Source organism: Esox lucius, chromosome 12, assembly GCF_011004845.1.
Source record: "Esox lucius isolate fEsoLuc1 chromosome 12, fEsoLuc1.pri, whole genome shotgun sequence".
NCBI classification, from domain to species: Eukaryota; Metazoa; Chordata; class Actinopteri; order Esociformes; family Esocidae; genus Esox; species Esox lucius.
Window position 1 is genome coordinate 5,950,647 of NC_047580.1, and position 23,177 is coordinate 5,973,823.

The 23,177-nt window shown below is 43.0% G+C and overlaps 2 protein-coding genes across 7 annotated transcripts in view; both read right to left on the minus strand.

The window, feature by feature from the left end:
• Nucleotides 1-37: 37 nt before the first annotated feature.
• LOC105026315 (polypeptide N-acetylgalactosaminyltransferase 6-like) lies at nucleotides 38-11,399 on the minus strand. 4 transcript variants are annotated; one of them, XM_020051644.2, is made up of 11 exons: nucleotides 10,193-11,399; nucleotides 5,447-5,962; nucleotides 5,102-5,274; nucleotides 4,712-4,861; nucleotides 3,864-4,092; nucleotides 3,674-3,791; nucleotides 3,448-3,492; nucleotides 3,001-3,138; nucleotides 2,809-2,910; nucleotides 2,548-2,706; nucleotides 38-1,276 (listed from the first exon to the last, which is right to left on the minus strand). In XM_020051644.2, the coding sequence occupies exons 2-11, from the start codon at nucleotides 5,929-5,931 to the stop codon at nucleotides 1,163-1,165; spliced, it is 1,713 nt and encodes a 570-aa protein (XP_019907203.2). In that variant the 5' UTR covers nucleotides 5,932-5,962; nucleotides 10,193-11,399; the 3' UTR covers nucleotides 38-1,162. The 4 variants fall into 4 exon arrangements, with proteins under 4 accessions (XP_019907203.2, XP_019907201.2, XP_010895987.2 ...); XM_020051642.2 differs by having other exon boundaries at nucleotides 3,292-3,492; nucleotides 10,193-10,667; XM_010897685.4 differs by having other exon boundaries at nucleotides 3,007-3,138; nucleotides 3,292-3,492; nucleotides 10,193-10,664.
• Nucleotides 11,400-12,840: 1,441 nt separating this feature from the next.
• Nucleotides 12,841-23,177, minus strand: part of LOC105026316 (adenylate cyclase type 6) — a 43,982-nt gene continuing 33,645 nt past the window's right edge. For all 3 annotated transcript variants that reach the window (XM_010897688.3, XM_020051641.2, XM_010897689.4), the window contains 14 exons: nucleotides 19,410-19,538; nucleotides 18,929-18,957; nucleotides 18,395-18,542; nucleotides 18,147-18,244; nucleotides 17,972-18,059; nucleotides 17,751-17,867; nucleotides 17,491-17,649; nucleotides 17,177-17,352; nucleotides 17,018-17,071; nucleotides 16,740-16,872; nucleotides 16,363-16,626; nucleotides 16,011-16,215; nucleotides 15,665-15,789; nucleotides 12,841-15,520 (listed from right to left, as the gene is read on the minus strand). In XM_010897688.3, the coding sequence (XP_010895990.3) occupies nucleotides 15,392-15,520; nucleotides 15,665-15,789; nucleotides 16,011-16,215; nucleotides 16,363-16,626; nucleotides 16,740-16,872; nucleotides 17,018-17,071; nucleotides 17,177-17,352; nucleotides 17,491-17,649; nucleotides 17,751-17,867; nucleotides 17,972-18,059; nucleotides 18,147-18,244; nucleotides 18,395-18,542; nucleotides 18,929-18,957; nucleotides 19,410-19,538 (1,854 nt within the window). In that variant the 3' untranslated portion in view covers nucleotides 12,841-15,391. The remainder of the gene's footprint in view (nucleotides 15,521-15,664; nucleotides 15,790-16,010; nucleotides 16,216-16,362; nucleotides 16,627-16,739; nucleotides 16,873-17,017; nucleotides 17,072-17,176; nucleotides 17,353-17,490; nucleotides 17,650-17,750; nucleotides 17,868-17,971; nucleotides 18,060-18,146; nucleotides 18,245-18,394; nucleotides 18,543-18,928; nucleotides 18,958-19,409; nucleotides 19,539-23,177) is intronic.

The following is a 23,177-nucleotide window of genomic DNA, read 5'->3' on the forward strand; positions in this document are numbered from 1 at the left end:
TTCAACCTGAGGTCCGCGAATTTAAAAATATATTTTTTCAGTTGCTATTCATGTATTTTGCCATATGGCCAATAATTCATGGTATAAACGAAAGTTTACATGGTTTGTAAAACCAATCCTTTATTACTTTAATTGAAATGATCTAGAATGCCATGTAAAATATGTTTGTAACTCCACTAGTAGTGGTCTTCAAGATGTTATGATATTTGGTAGTCCACGAAATATAAAGATCTGGGACCCCCTGGTTAAAAACTATGGCTTTAATGAAAAATACACCATAAAGGGAATAACTATTTAGTTCACATGTTGGAAACTCATAATGTGCTCTTCCTATTGGGGGGAATACAAGTGAATTCTATACAAAGACAAACAAGAGGCCAACCCTGAAGTGGAAATCATATGTTTTCTTGTTTTGGACTGGCCTCCCAATTTCAAGAGTTCTTGTCTCATTGTGTTAACTAAGTGCAGGATGGTCAAATATCATCACATGCTTCATCTTTAAAATAATTTAGCTGGTACACACAAACTTGAGTCTACAGCACGCTCCAGCTTTACAATGACATTTGAATTATAAATATGTGATATGTTCATTTTCTGATATGGAGATAATCTTAATTTCTTATCTGAAAACACTTAATTTGGGAGAACAGAATTCATTTCAGGAGGAAAATCAAGGTAAATAAAAGGAATAGGATAGGAATATCATATTCTCCCCACTTATGCTCACTGGCTTTATAAAAGAACACCCTATGCAAACAAACAATCCACTACTACATTGCCAAATTGGAATTTGTGGCTCATAGCAAGGATTGTAACAATATTCTTTGAATTGTTCAGGAATTTACTCAACACTTGACTCTAGGGTCTTACAGTACCATACAAAGTACAAGTAAAAACTTGAAGCTGGTGAATGGTTCATAAAAAAAGGTGAAAAGTGCAAAACAGAAAGTCTTCTAATCTGATTATCTACAAAATACCTTTCAAAGATCAAACTTCAACTCCTTTAAATCAATGAAGAATATACACAAAGTTCTTAAATAATATGTATATAAAAATATTCAAACAGTGCAGTGAACCACATTCCATTTATAAATGTGGTATAAAGGGTTTCAAATTTGAATGCATGATGAAGAGATCCATCTCACTCCCTGGATCCTGCTGGTCAGCTGAAGATCCATTGTTGTTTTTGACTGGCTGAATCACAGTCACTCATCACGACTTTACTTCCATCTATTGTCAAGCATTTGTCAGAAGAAGGATTCTTCAAGAGTGAACCCTGTTGACATAAAAAAAGAACAATCATGAGCAAAATACAATTACTTTGTGAACTGCCAAACTGACCAAAGTCAGTTCAATATTTGCCTCTTAACAATAATGCAGCTCAATTTGTGTGCAGCATGTGTATGTTGAAGTTGTTATTGTGCTAATTCAGTCAAAAGATTTGGACACCTGCACAGCTGAGGTATATCCCAACCACGTGCATTGATATAAAGGTAACCAGTACAAAAATCACACAAACCCAGAACAGAACACAATTTATGCAGAAACAAACACCCCTACATTTACTGCCCCATAAAATGGCTAAAGTAGAATCAAGTTTCCAAAGAGATGCAAATTACTTTATTAAAAAGTAGTGTAATTTGGGAGGATCCAGCCTTCCATAAAGATTAGAAACTTGGTCAAAGACCTATGCAAGACCCTTCAGAAGAAATAGCATTGATGCTCAAGTCCAGGAGGGGTTACAAAGGCCTTTTCCAAACATTTCAAAGTACATCATTCCACTTCCACTTCCTGACTCCACATATGGAGAAAAACCTAGACCCCTGGTAATCTACTTAGTGCAGGTCACCCCACCAAATTCAGGCCAAGAGCTAACCAAAAGATGCTTGACGACAATGTGGGGCCATCCATCAACAAGCTCAAGCAAACATGGATTTTGCAACAGGCTAATGTTCTAAAACAAACAAGCAGAAAAGCAACAAGCAGAGAAGCAATAGAAAGGCTCAAAAAGAAGAAATGGAGGGTTATGCATTAGCTGAGTCAAAGACCAGTTCTCAAACCAATTGAATAGCTGTGGGGGGACTTCCAGTCAATGTAACAGATTGACAGACAGTTATAAGAAATAGCTACATGTAATTTTAGCCAAAGAGGGAAAAACAAGCTATTGAAGTTAGGTGAGTACTTTTTTCAGCACTATGATTGTATTTCTGTAAAAGGATTGCCAAATAGGATCCTTCCGTGCCTTTGTTATATCAGGTTACCTTTTTTTGTCAGTGTTGAATGAAAGATTTCATATCAGTATGTTCAAATATGTGACACAATACAACTTTTTAGGAGGAGTTATTTTTCACATGACAAAAATACAACAGTGCTGTCATTGTGGAGAGAAACGTATTTCCACAGACTCTTCACATACTGTAGCATTGGAAGAAACCCACAGTTATATTTCCAGAGCCCTGGAGAAGAATGTTATATATTAGTGTAAATGTGAAACAAATCAACCAATAAAACACATTGACAGTTGTGGACAGTGTGTCAATTGCATACCAGTGTGAAATGCCAGACTTGCTCCGGGGCCACCACAGTTCCTAAGCCCTTAAGGCTGCAGAGCTCGATGGATACCAGCACAGCCCCGGGAGTCGCATGCAGACAAAGCTGCTTACCGATGTTGTGCCGAAGTTCCTGGTGGGATGTGTACTCAAAGTACTACACAGAGAAATGTTACATTAGGGAAACAGCTTGGTGACAAGTAAACAGAGTTTTCACACTCACAGCTCTGCATATTGTACACAAGTTTGACTAAAGTACCTGGTTTCCTCCACTATTGTGGCACACATACAAGATAACTGGTTTGCCACCTGTATTCTTCTCTCCCACATCCAGGCAGGTCTTAGAGCCAATGTTCTGGAGCTTGTAAAATAGAATTTTTAGCAAACTATTCGTTCTGAAAAGTGTGAAGGGACAGTCACATTTTTTATAGAAGGGAAATTCAGTTAATACATTTACCGCTCCAAATTTGACGGGGGTGAGGTCTGGAACATAGGCTTCGGGGTAAATGTTGCGCAAGTACCATGTAAAGTTTTTGCAGCCTAACTTCTCTTTCAGTTTGAGGCGTTCAGAGATGTCACCATATGAGTTCTGAGGGACCAGGAAAAAAGTCAAACAAAAATAGACAAATGCCTTTTTTTACATGTTAACGATAACTGGATAACATTAATCCCCTTAGTAGTGCGGGAACAGAACCGAGACTAGGATTATCATGTATAATACACTGGAGACTCTAATCCCAACCTCTTTGGCTATAGCGGCAGCATTTGTGTTCCTGCGGTAGAACAAATGCTTGTAGTCGTCCATCCAGACTTCAGCTAGGCGCACCTGGTTGCGAGTTATCACAGATTTGCCTTTAGGAAACGTGTGAGGGCTTTTACTACGAAAGATATGACCCACCACTGAACATGGGATGATCTCCAGCTGGCCTCCACACTGCCAGACCTACAGGGAGACAACACACACAACATTCTAGAAAAGACCAATGAATGAATGGTTAATAGCAAATTGAGAGCATCACTGACAGAGAGGCACTGTCTGCTTTGACCAGCAGAGGGCATAACATCTACATTTACCAGCAAATGTTGAGGTACTACCTCCCTGCCCCAGATTCTGCATAACTTACCCTGAAGGACATCTCCACATTCTCACCTCCCCAGATCTCCATTTTGTCATCATAGGTCCCAATGTGCTCAAAGTATGCCTTAGAGATGGAGAACAGCCCACCAGCAAACGTAGGAGTCCTAAGAGGAGACGTATGTTCAGTCGGATAATGCGTCAGAAACCAGCACGTGTGCCTGTTTTTGTAAAGGTACCTGACAGGATACGTTTCGTTCTTGCGTTGCTTTTGGTATTTCTCAGGGATCAGCTCCCATCCAAAGGTGAGGTTCCAGTCAAAGTTTCCACGGTTCCGGGCGCGGCCAGTGGGTTTAACAAACTTCAGATTGTTCTGGTCAATGACAACGATTTCAGGGCTGACCACTGCAGTAGGTTCCTCTACTATTCGGGCCAGAAGGGGTTGCAGCCAGCCATCTAAACACTCACCTTACCAAGGGTAGGAAAGAGACATGTACTGATGCATTCCATATTTAAATCATCATTTTGGATGATGACTTCTGCTGTTATACACATTGTCTTGAAGAGATTAAGAGAACATTCTAAATTCTTCTTCCAAAGAAATCAAAATGAAATTGGTTAGAGATCAGCTTCTGTGAGGAAATGGGTGTAACTCAACAACTGAATGGTGCGACACAGGTTATCTAAAGTGTATGTGAGTAGGCATCAGATTGGCCAGTTCATTCATGTCTAACTCCTGATACCATCTTCTTGAGCAATTTTCAAATGGCCTGTTTTAGAAGTTGGGGGTGGGTTTTTAGGTGTTATTTTCCCCCCTTCTCATTTATGCTTTGGCCTACAGTGTAACTCTCTCGCATTTTCCATATTTTTAAACAGATCAAGAAGGGCGTTTTGATGAAAATTATTCTTTGGAGTAGCATAAAGAGTTGATCAGATGTTGACCTCTTAAACCAGGCCTAGACTGTAGTTACTGCAGGAGGAGGCCAGACAAGATTGGAGGTGTGGCCTCGCGAGACTAATCAGCTGTAAACCCAAGTGACAGGAGCATTCTGTGAGAAGACAGTACTTCCCGTTCTCAGACACTCACAGTGTGCATCCAGGAATGTGAGGATCTCCCCTTGAGCCGCCTGCGCCCCCAGTAGCCTGGCTGTTATTAACCCTTTCCTCTCCCACTGCCGCAGCACTCGCACAATCTTCAGCTGCAGGACATACTCATCAAGGCGGGATTTCAGATGTTCTGAAAAAAATGGCCAGAGAATTGTGAAATGAACCACAAGATGAAGAAAGACTCCCCAGGTAGGCGTTTTCCACTGAACACATTGATACTGGGAGTTCTGAAATCTCTCTTAGTATTAATGAAATAGAGGAGATGGAGAAGAGAGTAGCAGGGCAATAAACAAGATCGATTTGTAAAATACTCTCATCAGAACCTCATGAAAATTCAGTCAGGCTTATATTACCTTCCATACACACTCACCATCGGTGCTGGCATCATCCACCAGTATGATCTCTCTGAGCAGGAAGGCTGGAGAGGTGTGCAGGATGCTGTAAACTGTCCGCAGGAGGGTTGACCAGGCCTCGTTGTGGAACACGATGATAACACTGGTTGTGGGGAGGGGAGGGCACCGCCAGAACCGTTGACCTAGACAACTGACAACAATAGCCTGTTCTCTAATGGACTTGCGATATACATAACTCACATTACATATTCTCTAAGGGACCTGCAAGACAATAATCGATAAAAAATAAAAAAACATTTTCATGGACATTTTGTACAGTGACCGCTCCTAACCAGCTTCCCCTCAGTCCTTCTTGTACTCACTCTGGGTGGCGTGTGTCATTGCCCAGGCTTCGGTGAAGGGAGATACGATCGCTGGCAAATTGATTGAAAACATTTTTGGCCAGCCCATCCTGCTTTTCTTTAATCTCTGCAGGGGACATCACGCCCCACACAAATGGTTTGCCATAGGCCCCGGGCCCCAAAGGGTCCTGTGGGGGCCTCTCCAAGTGTGGTTGCAGCTCCTCCCAGCTGTAGAACCCAGGTGGGCAGTGACGACCAATGGGGTTAGTCCCAGGGTTCGAGGGAGGCGGAAGGGGGGCACCGATCTGGAAGCCCATGTTCGACGCGGCACCTCTGACCACACCCATCAGATGTGACTGTTTCTCAGACAGCTCCCGGAGCCATGGTTCCGGTGAAGTCCCGCCCCCTACATCGTACAGCATGACGAGACACAGGACCAAGAATATGGAGCCCGCTAGAATGGCAAGCTTAAAGGGAAGGTTGTGGCGGCGGGAGAACATGCGCATCTTGCAGACGTGCTGAAGAACAGCTGAAAGGCTAAAAAAAGAAGTGACAAGTGAGTCATGTGATGGTTTATTTGGGTTTGACTGACTGCCTAGAGAAGTCCATTTGAAATACAAGTCCCCAAACTAACCAATCTAATCTTTCACCAGTTTATGTCTGAAACGGGGTTGAACTAGAAATGATCAGCTTTTGAGGGAAATTCAGTAAATATTGTTTTAACTATTTACAAACAACACAATACATCTCCCTTATGACAGGACACCGAAAGAATTGGGACACAAGTGTTTCTGGTTAGTCGATGTGTTCAATCTCAGTATTTTTTGATGGTGTAAGAGAAAATGTGCAGTGTTGAATGTCTCTTTCAGACTAAAATCCATAATATAGGATTTAATCACTTAATCTTGCTAAAGTAATCATGAAAAATGATCTTGAATTGTACGTTCAGTCATGCCTTATCTTTCAAATGATAATCCATGTTATGAACTAAAACAAGAAAACTCAGACCTTTGTCAACATGTTCAGTCTCGGAAAAGCATGTCATGTAATGTTATATCATGCAGTGAGGGAAATTGTTTTTGATCCCCAGCTGATTTTTTACGTTTGCCCACTGACAAAGAAATTATCAGTCTATAATTTAACAGTGAGAGACCGAATAACATGTCAAAAATGTTATACACTGATTTACAGTTCAATGAGTGAAATAAGTATTTGATCCCCTCTCAAATCAGAAGGATTTCAGGCTCCCAGGTGTCTTTTATATGGGTAACGAGCTGAGATTAGGAGCACACTCTTAAAGGGAGTGATCCTAATCTCAGCTTGTTACCTGTATAAAAGACACCTGTCCACAGAAGTTATCGATCATATTCAAGACTCTCCACCATGGCCAAGACCAAAGAGTCAGGGACAAGATTGTAGACCTACACAAGGCTGGAATGGGCTACAAGACCATCGCCAAGCAGCTTGGTGAGAAGGTGACAACAGTTTGTGCGATTATTTGCAAATGGAAGAAACACAAAATAATTGTCAATCTCCCTCGGTCTGGGGCTCCATGCAAGATCTCACCTTGTGGAGTTGCAATGATCATGAGAACGGTGAGTAATCAGCCCAGAACTACACGGGAGGATCTTGTCTATGATCTCAAGGCAGCTGGGACCAAGAAAACAATTGATAACACACTACGCCGTGAAGGACTGAAATCCTGCAGTGCCCGCAAGGACCCCCTGCTCAAGAAAGCACATGTACAGGCCCGTCTGAAGTTTGCCAATGAACATCTGAATGATTGGATGAAAGTGTTGGAGGAGGGGGAATGCTGCCTATGACCCCAAGAACACCATCCCCACCATCAAACATGGAGGTGGAAACATTATGCTTTCGGGGGTGTTTTTCTGCTAAGAGGACAGGACAACTTTACCACATCAAAGGGATGATGGACGTGGCCATGTACCGTCAAATCGTGGGTGAGAACCTCCTTCCCTCAGCCAGGGCATTGAAAATAGGTCGTGGATGGGTATTCCAGCATGACAGTGACCCAAAACACACAACCAAGTCAACAAAGGAGTGGCTCAAGAAGAAGTACATTAAGGTCCTGGAGTGGCCTAGCCAGTCTCTAGACTTTAATCCCATAGAAAATCTGTGGAGGGAGCTAAAGGTTTGAGTTGCCAAACATCAGCTTCGAAACCTTAATGACTGAGAAGATCTGCAAAGATCTACAAAATCCCTCCTGAGATGTGTGCAAACCTGGTGGCCAACTACAGGACCTCTGTGATTGCCAACAAGGGTTTTGCCACCAAGTAGTTTTGCAGAGGGGTCGAATACTTATTTCACTCATTAAAATGCAAATCAATTTATAACATTTTTGTAATGCGTTTGAGGGATTTCTTTTTTTTTTATTCTGTCTCGTACTGTTCAAATAAACCTACCATTAAAATTATAGACTGATAATTTCTTTGTCAGCGGGAAAAACGTACAAAATCAGCAGGGGATCAAAAAAAAATCCCACACTGTATAGATTATTCAGACTTCATGTACAGTATTTAGACACCTTCACTTTCTCCACATTTTGGGTTATAGATTTCATCCAAAAACCATTGGTCAAATTTTCTTTTACATCAATCTACACTCAATAGGTCATAATGACATAGCAAACACTTTTTATAAAGAGCAAAACATTTTTATTCAGTACTGTATAGGTGCCTTGGGCATTGATCACTGCATTGAGTCTTCTTGGATGTCTTACAGCTTTGCACACCTGGATTTAGGCAGTTTCTCCCTTGTAGATCCTCTCAAACTCTGTCAGATTCAATGGACAGCGTTGGTGAACTGCAATCGTCAGGTCTCCCTGTAGATGTTCAATGGGGTTCAAATCCTGGCTTTGCCTGGGCCTCTAAGACATTCGCAGACTTTTCCTGAATCCACTCTAGCATTGTCTCAGCTGTGTGATTTTGGTTGTTGTGATGAAAATAAATCTACGCCCCAGACTGAGGTCCATGCTCTCTGGATCAGATTTTCTTCAAGGACCTTTCTGTATGGGTTTGGTATTTTCCAGCTGTGAGAGGTATCTTGTTTTCAGATGTAGAGCTTGGCATTCAGGCCTAGTCAGACTAGATCTTTTTTCTCATGCTCTAAGAATCCTTCAAGTTACAAGTCATATGACATTTACTCAGGACTGGCTCCCATCTAGTCACTCTACCATACAGGCCTGACTGATGGAGTACTGCAGAGATAGTTATCCTTTCGACAGGTTCTCACATCTCTGCAAAGAAAATCTGAGTTGCTTTGGGCCCTTCTTGCCTAGTTGCTGTAGGAAGTTTCCCAGATCTATGCCTCAAAAACAAATCTCTTAGGTGTGCAGAGGGTTCTTTGGACTTCATGGATAGGACTTTTCTCTGACAAGCACCTGTGAAGTGTGGGATCTTAAATTGACAGGTGTGTGCCTTTCTAAATCATGTCCAATCAATTACATTTGCCACAAGTGGACAAGTTCTAGAGCCATCTCCAGGAAGATCAATTGAAACATGACAAAAATCTAAAGATGTGTTTTACTTTGTCATTATGGGTTAATTTGTGTAGATTGATGGCAAAAACACAATTCAATCAGTTATGAATTAAGTCTATAACAAAATGTGTAAAAAGTAAAGGTGTCTGAATACTTTCTGTAGGCACTGTACTCATCTAATTAGTTTAATGTTGCTAACATGCTAATTCTTAGATCTTTTTGGCCTCTACACTCCCTTCCAAGGGGTACTAATGACACACAGCGAAAGCTAGATTTGCCTTGTATTTGTGCGTTCTGTGAGACGTCAAAGTTGTGATTTGGCAAGCAAATGTCACATCCATAATGCTGGAAAGGCCTTGTTTATGGGTCCCCTTGCCACAGCGGTGCAACCATAGCTCAAACCTGGGCAGAGGTTACATAACAGCACTTCACGGCAGCACCAGGGAGGCTACTAAATACAAAAACCTCCAATATATGCATTCTACAATACCCAAGTGAAACTGAATACCATGAGATACACCTCGGAGGAGCTTCACTGTGTAACATGTAAATACAGAATGCCTGATAAAGGCTATGTCCTGTAGGCAGACAATGCGGTCATATACTCTCTGGTACTACTTCCTTTTACACTTGTGTATAAATATTGGCTTTGCAAGGCACGCATGTTTGGTAGAATGAAGGTTGCGGGAAGAATAAAACCATTTGATATTTCAAACTGGAGAGGATAATTCAAATAAAGTTGTATCAAACAATAAACAGAGCCTCTGAAAGAATAACCTTAAGACTTCCTTATTCTGAACTGTTGTCTGGAGTCATCTCATCCATATCTCTAAATAACAAAGGATTAGTCAACGACTGTGTCTCAGGATACAAGTTCCTCATTTATATAATTATACATAACTGAACAAAGTATGCTTGGGTCAGAGAAAACAGAATCTCATCCAGGCCAGTTATACAGATTAAGTCTCTCTGAAGCCAGTCTGTCAAATAATACACCTTACATGTGCTATGTATTGGAAAGAATAACAGTCAATAGGTCAATGTTGAAAGTCACCCTTGTAAAGAAATAGGAAAAAGGGAGGAAAGTTTGGGATAAGCTATTGCAACTTTTGCTAACCTTTTGCAGCAAAAGCAAAATATACCGAAAACTTTATTTACGTATGAGCATACAACATATTCCCTATTTATTATTAGTGCATTTTGAGAGCTTTAAAACTTATGTCAGCCAACCAACCCGTTATAATTACAAATTACAACATATCACTTACTTTTTCCCGGAAAAAAACACCCAAAAAGATAGATCAATTCAGGAATCTTCTCTCTCTTCTGAACATAAAACTACGACATGGTTATCATACGTGCCTGAATCAACCCCACACCGCACCAGGTGCGCTCCATTACACTGATAAGGAAGGGTGCGTTCAGTTCAGTTTGTACTGAATGACACTTCTCCCAAAAACGTTCTTCAAACGTCTTTGGCACGTTTGCTCCCATTAGGTGGGTGTTGTGGCGTGTAGTCGGATCAACCGAGTTATGGCCATTCTAAACAGCTACACTCGGGCAGCACGCAACATACAAATCTCTGGGCCACCATGGTTAGTAAGTACACGGTCCTTAAAATGTGTCCCAGGCTTACTGTTTCCGTTCAAATTGTTGCCAAGCAATTAATTCGAAAGTCTATCTGTGCTTATTAACACTATATGTTCAACACTACACAAGAACAAAGGTAAGTATTTTTGTTTCAGAATTTGCTGGACAATTACGTTTGTCTCCCTAACTCAATTAAACTATTAGGTTAATCCAGGGCAAGTCGCTCTGGCTCAATCCTTTTTAACCTGCCATTGTTTTGGACATTGCAATCGATTAGCCTACTTTTGCCATTTTAATGTAGTCAGTGGGTGGGACAACGTTCTTCCTTCCTCATTAGGATAAGCCAAGAAGCTCAAGGTCTCACTTAGTTGGTGGGTCATCTGGAATCATGACGTGGGAAGTCCCATCCATTTGACTACATTAAAATGGCAAATAAGAAGAATTTAGGCAAATAAAGGCGTCCATCTTGCTCTATGGGTTGCAGAACAGGTCCTTTAGCTAAAACTTTGTGTCTAGGCTACCAGTATCATTCTTAACACTTAGAACTTAACAAGGGGTCTTCAATGAGTGAGACGTTCAGATAAATATTAGTGATTACCGTTAATGAGTTATTGGTCAGAAACAAATAAACAATACGTCCATGAGATTAACAGAAATGTAATAAAGTTGGCATTATGCCTAATTACACAAAACAGAAGATAGTCATGCATTAGTATCCGAACGTTTTTCAACACCGAGCTTTTCTTGACGTAGGCTCCACCCACTGATGAACCTTAGTTGATGGGGTGGCGCTTGTTACCATGGTTTCGTGTAAACCAGAAGCTGTGATTTATTTGCTAAAGGGGTTTCTTGTGCTTTCCCACTTTTTTCTGCTTCAGACTGTTGCTGTACCTTGATGGCTTTCTTCGGGATAACAAATTTAGGCTATCAAAATCCAATCGGAGACAAGATGCTGGTGAATTCACGAGCGCCCGCTTACCCCCGTGGTGAGTGTTTTTTTGTCTTTTCCAATAACATGGCAATGACTGTGCTAGGCAGTTATCGTTACCTAACCTATCTGTGTTTAACGCTTGCTGGGTAGATGTACTGTCTTATTGGTAAAATATCAATGTATTTTGCTTTGTTCACTTTTTGAAACAAGCTAAAATAATTCCTCATCTGTTCGTGTGTAAAATGACCTTTCTATAATATCAGCTAGTAACTGTAACTTCTAGCTATGCTTTTTGATTAACTAGAGTTAACCTGAAGGTTATTCTATGGCGTTATTACTCACAATGAGACATGCCTGACTCCATGACCTTTTCCTTTACAGATAATGAGGTTGATTCAAGGAACTGGACTAAACAGTCAGGACTGCACCCCATTCATGTCCACAGGGGAGCCCCTGAATGGCTTGATATCTGCACAAGTAGCTACACCCAGCCTCTTCCTTTCAGTAAAGACATTCACAAAGGGAGCCTGGAGCAGTACAGGGAAATGCTTAAACAGGCTCAGACCCCCAGATGTACGTATATGTGACCAGTTATTTCTAAACTCTTTGAATACACTGCCTACTGGAAGGATCAGTATTGACTGAGATGGGGTCTCTCTTCCCTAGCGCCAAATCAGCTGTACTCAATGCCCATTACAGAGAGCCAGCAGTGTGGATGGTGGATACCAAGTGGAGGTCGAAATACGCAGGAATCCTGGACCCAAGTGAAACGATTCCCTCGCAGGAATAGTGAGATGACCAAGTGAGTGACTTGTTTGATTTGAACTTCACTATTTTGTCAGGTGTCAACCTGCCTCACTCTGCCTACTGTTTTTCCTCAGGTTTGTGGAAGAGATGTCAATGACGGACCGAGAGTTCAGCTTATTCTGATTTCCTGTCCAGCAGCAACATAGATCTCCACAATGCCAAGAACCGTGGGACATTTGAACCACAATGATAGCTGTTGTGGTTTAATAAACAGAACCATTTCCATCATAGAATGTTCTTTTTATGAGCTTCTGTGTCAAGTCAATTGACTTCTGCGTTTTGACAGGTAAAATTGTGCGGCTAACCCACCTTAGACTGAGGAATGAATGTGTCATACCTACATGGAAATAATTGTTTTGTTGTCCCTAGATAAGATAATTTACTAGATTCAGCTGATGGCACAAGTGTTAAATAATGATATATCCACTGTATAGTGGTCTTGAATAGAAGTGGGGGTTGAAGGTCAGGGGAGTTTCTGTTCTGCACTGTTCAACCAATCCAGTGTGAATGTGGAGGAGTTACGTGTTGTGTCACCTTGTTACGACACAGGGAAACCACATGCATGAACACTATAAAACTAATCAAAACAGCCATTGACTTTTTATTTTTTTCTTCAAGGGGTATTGTTATTTTTCTAGTCCACAACTCTTTTTGTCATTCATATCAGAAAAAAACAGTCCCTTTTCAACTCGGGGGGTAGAAAATGAACTCAGAAAAAAGTAATAGGGTAGGATTCATCAGGCCTTTTTCAGTAGTACTTGACCCCTCCTCCCCTTCAGTGTCCCCTAAAAACATCCCAAAAGTCAACAATCAACACCCAGTCCAATCTGAAAGACATCCCATAGAAATGGAAAGGACACACTGTGTATCACCTTACTAGCCACGTCCATTATATGGATCTACTTCTTCTGTGAATCTCTCTGTCAGTTACAACCTCAGTTGTTTATCAAGTCCATGACCGTTACTGTTCCCTGGTTGTCCCACACGCTCAAGGCCACACTTCACAGCAAGGGAAGGGACCAATAGCGCAAGGCCGCAGGAGCTCTTTATGGTACGAACGTGATCAACTGTCGGTTGCCATAGTTTAAGTGTGGTAGCGAGAGTAACGATGACGAGGGCCCTATGAGGGAATGCGAAGTCAAACGAACAGTGTGAAGTCTCTTTTCAGTCAATCATAAGGTCAGTAAAGGATTTCTTTTAGCTTTCATGGGCTGTCGCTCTCCCCTTTCCTCTCTTCCTCCTCTATGCTGTCAGAAGTAAACTCAGCTGTGGCAATCAGGCACCGTTCCTGTTCCTGCTGTATTCTCCAGTGGCTGGTTCAATTAAGGCAGAATAGGAAATACTGCTCAGACTGCTGATTGTGTCCTGTTTCTATGAGCAGGGACACGTAGTCCGAGAAGACATGGGATAAGCCAGCAACCTGATCGTGCAGTAGTGTTTGCTTAGTAGAAAGGTACATGTGTACAATCCGTATTTGTGTGTAAATGATTCCGTTATTCATGGCAGAGCTTGGAGACTGACGCCAAAGCAGCAGTTAATGGGTATGTGATGGAGTTTAGGGCCTGTGTTTGAAATACTGTAGGGTGGTGGAAAAGATGCAGTTGATCAGTTGGTACCAATAAGCTTGAGCTTACGTCTGACATTTTATAAGAAAGCATTCTGGTCTTTCTCATCCCTGGAATGGAATTATCATAATAAGCATTAGAATTAATCAAAATAATGACCATAAGAATAATTCAAATGATGATTACAGAGGCGATACAAAATATCCAATGTTAAAACGAACAAAAATGAAAAGAGGATATCAGACATGCTTTAGAGCGGTTAAGTTTGGCAACAAAGCAGTTCATGTTGTATCATAAAAACCTCACAGTGAAAATTGTTATGCCCCTTTAAGATTATAAAGCACAGTATTCAGTCATAATCTGTTGAAGTATAATATATAGAGTATACATATATACTTCCTTCTTGCTTTAGAAAATAAATCTTGTTAGCGATTCAAAGGTAGGAGGGTGTCCAACACAACTGCATCATAATCCCAGACTTCTTCTTTCATGGGTCTGGGACCTTTTTTGTTGTTTGAAAACCTTTTATTTCCACTTGCACAGAAAACGTACTTCATCGAAAGGGGCGGAGCAGTCGACAGTATGCCTTAATGGTGGTGATGTATAAAGCTGTACCTTGGGTTCTCAAACTCTCAGCTCTTATTGAGCATTGCAGTGTGAGTTATTGTGACATGGGTTAGGGAGGAGCAGGCCAACAACCTGGGTGGAACTGCCATATCCTTTCATTTTGTTAAATCCTCTGTACCGGACTTCCAAGTCATTACTCTCAAATAAGATATTGTAGAGATGGGGCAAAGTAATCCTACAGATGTTATCACTGAAACTGTACTGGACCTTAAAATGAAAGTTATTACAGATTTTTCATGTAGTGAGAAATAGCCTTCGCCAGAACCGTAGTAAAAAGTCTGAGGATGCTGCGTACAACAGATTTAGTCTTTCGTGAGAACATAACAGACATGTCTTGTCTTGTTTTTTGTAAATACTTTGGTCTTTGGTCAATATTTTCCTTCTTAATTTATACACATATTCGCATACGCATACAAATATGCATTTACATACACAATCAGAAACGTGTAATAAACTGGATATTTGTGTTTGTATGTTAACACACTTTTCATAAAGGACTTTTTGCACAAAACATCAAGATTAAAATAAATAACTCCAAAATAAAACATGAGTACCTGTTTCATAACTCTTTTCAAAAATAATTACAAAGAAAAATCACACAAAATGAAGTCAAATAAAAAGTAGCCTTATGTACAGCATTTTTCTTATTTTGACACAGGCTAAAGGCGTTGTTTTAAATAAACAGACTTTGCATCTTTCAAGTAGCCTGAGGGAGAGGCTAGACATGAGAAAACTACTCATCCTTCCATGTGTGGGGGCGCAAAAACATGTCTGCCCCACAAGAACACTTTCCTTCTCAAGTCCTGGAGTCTCAAAGTCTTTTCTCTTTGCTCGGTTTTCAAGTGATGGCATCGCTAGTTGTTAGCTGCTAGCTCGTGGTGTGAGTCCCCATTAGTGGTGCAGTGTCTTTGCCATGGGAATAGTCCCAGCTAAAGCTGCCACGGCTGCTAACTATTGGGCGGTCCGTCATTCAGGAAGTAGGTCGTCATTTCCCCTTTGCCCTTGACTTTAACGACACCGCGACACTCCAGAACATATCCTATATCTGAAAGCACCTGGTGGAGATCAGTTGTCACCTAAGAGGGGAGTGAAAATTCAACAAAGAAACAGAAGTTTTCATAGCTAAAATGTAAGACACATTTGAAAAGTGAAATGTACAAAATGCTAACTAGGAACCGAGTATGAGTTACTGACGGTTAACTGAGTGACGTCCTCTGTACCTGAATGCGGTCTGGGACCCCTGTGCTGTCCATGCGACTGGCCACGTTTACTGTGTTTCCCCAGATATCATACTGTGGCTTCCGTGCTCCAATCACTCCTGCAACCACCGGCCCGATGTTCAGACCTGAGAACAAACAGACAGATCATGGGTTGACAAAGATCTCTGTTATTTATACGGAATCCACAGTCCTGACAATATAACTACCTTTACCATCAACCATATCTGCCACACCACTCTCTATCCTGCTCAGTCCTGTCTGCATTTCAGAGTTGATTATGAAGTTCGGCTGACATGATCTTCGACCTCATCTGCTATTTTAAAGCTGTTTTTTTTTTTGCCCTCACCAATCTTCATCTGGAAGTTGTTGAAGGAATGCTCGTTGATGTACTTCATCTGCTCCCTCAGTCTCATGGCGTAGTCGGCCAAAGCCGTGATGTGGGAGCGGCCCTCGCGGTCGTAAGTGGAGTCGTTGAGACCTGAGGCGGCCATGTAGGTGCTGCCGATAGTCTTGATCTTCTCCAGCTGACGGAACTTCTCCTCACTGATGATCTGAGAGCAAGACAACAAACACAGGCTCAGGCTTGGGACTTACTTACAATGCAAATATAATGGTACCGAAAATGCGCCAAATGGCAGAGTCCGGTGAACTGGCAATGAGCCTTCAAAATCCCACAAAGTACCTTCTCCCTCCCCTACCTCGTCAAAGTCTGCGATGATCTCGTTGAGCAGCCGCAGACACTCAACGCCTTCGTTGTTGGCCTCCAGTTCAACGTAGAACTCAGAGAAGTTGGAGATGGAGGCGAACATGACCGCCACGCACTCACACGACTGGTAGTAGAGCTCGTCGTTCCTCCGCTCCCGTGCCAGGAAGTGGGCGGCCACGTCCTTGGGCAGGATGTTGTGGAGGAGGCGGCGGTTGTAGGCCTGAAGCTCCTCCATCTCCTCCTTCTCCTCTGTAGCCTGGAGGAACGTCAAGAGTGAGCATATTTAAGGCAGATTGGCAACAACTTAAACTGCACTAGGCTTTGCTGTTGACCAGGAAGGGTTGTGATCCCCCTGTAGGTTCATGGTACCTGTAGTTTCCAGAGGAAGTCCAGGCGTGAGGTGGATTCCACCTGCTGGGCGTGGAGGTAGAGAGCCAGCACAAACACAGTGAGGATCACAGGGGTCATTACCCTCAGGGACACTTTGGTCACACCAAACGTGCTGCAGGAACACAGGGGAAGAGATCAGAGGAATGGCTAGAAAGAAAACAGAAACGACACCAAGCAAACTGCGGAGGGCCCAATTCAAAGAGAAACTCTGCAGGATTAAAACATTGGTTTCAGAAAAGCTTTTGAATCAAACCTACCACTCATCCATAGTTTCATTGAAACTGGACCACTGAATAGTTTCATTGAAATCACTGGAGGAAAAACAAGAAACAAATAATTCAGTCAAACGCAACAGCCAAAGAAACCACGGATGACCGTGACGTTGCAGCCCCCCAAGCACAGCAGTAAGTACTCACAGGGCGTTGGAGGTGACAAAGAGGTCGGCGTTGTCGAACAGCGCCACCTGTGGCCACTCCATCAGCAGCAGAAAAGTGAGCTGGATTAGTAACATGAGGGCCAGCTTCCCTATACTACTGATCTGCAGGAACACTGAACACGCCAGCAGGGTCAGCAAGACACTGTAGCTGAAGTACTGAGGGACAAAAAGACAGACGGAATGGATCATCCACTTAGAACTTCTATCCACTCTCATCTGGTTACAAAAACTTCTGTAAGGAACTGTTGTTTTTCAATTTGCATGCGATCCGAAACTAGCAATATGACCTCTCACCTCTGGGAAGGGGCACGACAGGCCCTGGCTGGGGCAGATGTCAAGACCCCCGTCAACCGACACGGACAAGTTACGGATCAGACAGGGTGTCACCATGGCAACAGACATGTTCAGCTCTCGGGCGATGCACTCCACCAAGCTCTCTGTGTCACAGGCAAACTATGACATGCGCACACACAAACACGTAAGTAAGTTTGTGTTTGTGTGTATATGTTTGTGTGTGTGTGTGTGTGTATGTGTGACAATTTTTTCAGGCTCACCATGTTGACAAAGGCAGAGATGAAGACGAGGATGATGGTGAACACCCCCACCAGAGTGCTGTTGGTACGAGACTGGACTATCTTCTTTGACACTGTTTGCATCGCAGCCGGAAACAGCTACAAGGAGTAATGAGGGAGGCTGGTTTAGTGTCTGACTGGTATGTGTGTGTGTGTGTGTGTGTGTGTCTGTGTCCAGTAGGTGGTGTTGTGGAAGCTCCTACCTTAATGCAGGAATATATGGCACAGATGAAGAGGATGTTGGCGAGGATGATGAAGATACTGATGTAGATCCCTAGCATGACCGGGGTGCTGCAAGAAAAGACACACCGACAAGACTAAGAATGTTTGTGTGTGCGGATTTGTGTATGTGTGTGTGTGTATGAGAGAGTCACTCACTGTGGAAAGATGACAATTTGGATGAAAGAGATGAAGCAGAAGACCAGTAGAGTACAAGCCACATAACCCCCAAAACGATCGTCCACCTTCTTGGAATACTACCAGAGAGAGACAGACCCATAACCGTCAAAAAGGGACAAAACTAATTTTAGGAAAGCCTCAGCAGACTGTGGATTTGAACTAATGTAGACCCCAGAGATGAACTAATAGTTCAAACTGGAGTATTCTGGGAAATGTTGCGGACAGACCTTTTTCTCCAGGCTGGAGGTCTGGAAGGTAAGCAGGAACTTCTTGACGTGGTCTTTTCTCAGCTGGTCGATGCTCCGGGCATCTATGGCTCGCCCCAGAAACTCATCCACTTCATCCTCAGGGTTCATTGTCTCCTGGGTGCCCCGGCTGGAAAAGGAGGAGGGTAGTGAGGGAGGATTGAGAGAAAAAGGTATGAGCTTTGGAGTATGTGAGTCTACATTGTTTTCTGTGAAGGTGAATGTGATAATATCTGGGGGTCTGTGAAAGTGAATGTGACCGTTGGTCTGGGTCTCTGTGAAGGTGAATGTGACCCTTGGTTTGGGTGTCTGTGAAGGTGAATGTGACACTATCTGGGGGTCTGTGAAGTTGAATATGACACTATCTGGGGGTCTGTGAAGTTGAATGTGACCCCCGGTCTGGGTGTCTGTAAAGGGGAATGTGAACCTTTGCCTGGGAGTCTGTGAAGGTGAACGTATACAATATATGGGTATGTGTGTTTGTAACTAAATCCTAAAAAAGTTATAAACACTCACTTGTCTTTGCTGGAAGACTCATCAATTCCCTGAGAAAAAAAAGAAAATGAGAATTAACCAACATACCAAAACTTAGAGGAGAGCTGTGAAAGACAGGGTTTGGCCAATAGATAAAACCCTTTCAGCTGGCCCTCAGAAGACAGGATCTGCGAGACCACAGAGACATCAGTAGACACACAGCAGCACGACGGAGATAACAGTAGGACAAAAAGCACTCTGACTAGAGACAACATTTATGGGTGAAAATATTGGGAGTCTCAAAGAAGTAGGGAAGTTGAAGAAACAGATGACACGCAGATGAAACAGATGAGACATGGGTGAGATACAGGTGAGACGGAGGGGGAACATGACACGTGGACAAGTCCAATAAACACAGTTTAAACAGGAGAAGATGAGACATGGGTAAGACAGCTAAAACATGGATGAGACATGAGAAAGATGAGACACGGTAGAGATAAAGGTGAGCCAAGAGAGATCTCACCATCTGTCTGAAGACTTTGGAATCCTTGGTCCTGGAGAACCTTGTGTCTGGCACCCAGCGAGGCATTAGGCCTTCATTGGAGTTGGATCGCGTCCTCTGCATCTTGGCCATCATGGCCTTCTCGTCTTTCTACACATTGAAACAGACAGAGACAGATGTTAGACAAACTGACCCAGTTTAACTCTGGTGTGTATAAAATGGGTGCTAACATGGACAACCCAATACATTATTCTTTAAGGAGGTTTTTAAACTTAGCACCACCAATCACAATCCAAATCAAAATGAGGTAAATTTCAGTATGTCGTTTTGGGGAGGGAAATGTGTTAACAGGATAGAATCGGTTGTTATCTTATGTCTCAAAAGGATGATCATGTCAAAGTCATGATTTTCACAGAAACGTGGCTTAACAACATACACAACAACGTATATGAGCTGGATGGCAGTGATATCTTTAGAGCAGAAAGGATGGAAATGGACTGAGGTGGTGGACTGTGCATTTACAGTGGGGCAAAAAAGTATTTAGTCAGCCACCAATTGAGCAAGTTCTGCCACTTAAAAAGATGAGAGAGGCCTGTAATTTTCATCATAGGTACACTTCAACTATGAGAGACAAAATAAGATTTTTTTTCTCCAGAAAATCACATTGTAGGATTTTTAATTTAAATTCCTCTGTAAAATAAGTATTTGGTCACCTACAAACAAGCAAGATTTCTGGCTCTCACAGACCTGTAACTTCTTCTTTAAGAGGCTACTCTGCCCTCCACTCGTTACCTGTATTAATGGCACCAGTTTGAACTTGTTATCAGTATAAAAGACACCTGTCCACAACCTCAAACAGTCACACTCCAAACTCCACTATGGCCAAGACCAAAGAGCTGTCAAAGGACACCAGAAACAAAATTGTAGACCTGCACCAGGCTGGGAAGACTGAATCTGCAATAGGTAAGTAGCTTGGTGTGAAGAAATCAACTGTGGGAGCAATTATAAGAAAATGGAAGACATACAAGACCACTGATAATTTCCCTCGATCCGGGGCTCCACGCAAGATCTCACCCCGTGGGGTCAAAATGATCACAAGAACGGTGAGCAAAAATCCCAGAACCACACGGGGGGACCTAGTGAATGACCTGCAGAGAGCTGGGACCAAAGTAACAAAGGCTATCAGTAACACACTACGCCGCCAGGGACTCAAATCCTGCAGTGCCAGACGTGTCCCCCTGCTTAAGCCAGTACATGTCCAGGCCCGTCTGAGGTTTGCTAGAGAGCATTTGGATGGTCCAGAAGAGGATTGGGAGAATGTCATATGGTCAGATGAAACCAAAATAGAACTTTTTGGTAAAAACTCAACTCGTCGTGTTTGGAGGAGAAAGAATGCTGAGTTGCATCCAAAGAACACCATACCTACTGTGAAGCATGGGAGTGGAAACCTCATGCTTTGGGAATGTTTTTCTGCCAAGGGACCAGGACGACTGATCCGTGTAAAGGAAAGAATGAATGGGGCCATGTATCGTGAGATTTTGAGTGAAAACCTCCTTCCATCAGCAAGGGCATTGAAAATGAAATGTGGCTGGGTCTTTCAGCATGACAATGATCACAAACACACCGCCCGGGCAACGAAGGAGTGGCTTCATAAGAAGCATTTCAAGGTCCTGGAGTGGCCTAGCCAGTCACCAGATCTCAACCCCATAGAAAATCTTTGGAGGGAGTTGAAAGTCTGTGTTGCCCAGTGACAGCCCCAAAACATCACTGCTCTAGAGGAGATCTGCATGGAGGAATGGGCCAAAATACCAGCAACAGTGTGTGAAAACCTTTGACCTCTGTCGTTGCCAACAAAGGGTATATAACAAAGTATTGAGATTAACTTTTGTTATTGACCAAATACTTATTTTCCACCATAATTTACCAATAAATTCATAAATTCTACAATGTGATTTTCTGGATTTTTTTTTCTAATTTTGTCTCTCATAGTTGAAGTGTACCTATGATGAAAATTACAGGCCTCTCTCATCTTTAAGTGGGAGAACTTGCACAATTGGTGGCTGACTAAATAAGTTTTTGCCCCACTGTATGTAAACATAACATGGTGTACAAACACTACCTTAACCGGGAGTCACTGCTCAACCAATCTGCAATACCTCATGATCAGATGCAGGCCTTTATACTTGCCTCAGGAGTTTACATCTATTGTTGCTATGGCAGTCTACATACCCCCAGATGCTAATCCTAAGATAGCAATGAAAGAACTGCAGGCTGCCATTAGCAGACAGAACACCCAGATGGTGTTTTGGTGATTGCAGGGGACTTCACTCACTCAAATCTGAAAACAGTTTTTCCCAAATTCCACCAAAATGTCTCCTGACCCACCAGAGGAGACAATACACTGGACCACGTGTACACAAACATTCCAGAGGATCAGCAATGCCATTCCCCTCCCCAAATGGGTCAATCTGACCATCTATCACTATTCCTCCTACCCAAGTATTTACCCCTCATTAAACGTGTGAAATCATCAGTGAGGACAGTCGAAGTGTGGCCAGAAGGGTCAGACTCACTTTTACAGCACCAGTTTCAACACAGAGACTGAAGTTTGTTTGCCACTCAAGCAACACTTAACTCTCATATAGACATTGAAACATCTGCTTCCTCCGTTCTGGATTACATCAACATCTGCACCAACAATGTCACCACCCATAAACTAATAAAGACCTTCCCCAACCAGAAGCCTTGGATGAACAGAGAGGTCCGACAACTGCTAAAGGGCTCGCAACGCTGCCTACAGCTCATCTAGGGCTGCACTGAGCAGGGTGAATGCACGCAAGGCTGCTGGTCCTGATGGCGTCCCCGGGCGTGTGCTCAGAGCATGTGCTTGGCAGCTGGCCGAGGTCTTTACCAACATTTTCAACAGGTCACTGGCCCAGGCAGTTTTCCTCACAGTTGCACCCACTCCCACAGAAAGGAAGTGCATTGAAAGACTAGTTCTGGCCTAACACTAACACTGGATCCGTACCAGTTTGCCAACCGGTTGAATAGGTCTACAAAGGACGCCATCGCCACAGCTCTACACTCTGCCCAGTCCCACCTGGAAAACCTGCAAAACCAACACCTATGTGAGGATGCTATTGATAGACTTCAGCTCAGCTTTCAACACTGTCATCCACTCTAGGCTGGTCATCCCCTCTAGGCTGGTCCCCTCCTGTAGTCCCTCTTCACCCACGACTGCATTCCTGTACACAGTTCCAACACCATCGTCAAGTTCGCAGACAACACCACGGTAGTAGGCTTAATTAGTGTCAATGACGAATCAGCCTACAGGAAAGAGGTCACGTGCCTGGTGGCATGGTGCACTTACAACAACCTGGCCTTCAGCGCAAAGAAAACTAAGGAGCTCATTGTGGATTACAGGAACTCTAAAAGCTGCAGCCACGCCCTTGTCCTCATTGAGGGTACTGAGATGGAGCGTGTGTCCAGCTTCAAATTCCTGCGTGTCCACCTCTCCAAGAACTTCTCCTGGACCTTCAACACCTCAGCTCTGGTCAGAAAGGCGAAGCAGTTCCTGTACTTTTTGAGAAGGCTGAAGAAAGCCCGCCTGTCATCCATGATCCTTGTGAACTTTTACAGCTGCACAATCAAGAGCTTTCTGACAAACTGCGCCATAGTGTGGTTTAGCAGTTGCACTATTGCCGACCGGAAGGCCCTGCAACGGGTGGTGAAATCCGCCCAGCACATCACTGGTGCCCAGCTTCCTCCTATCGCAGATCTCCAGCGGAA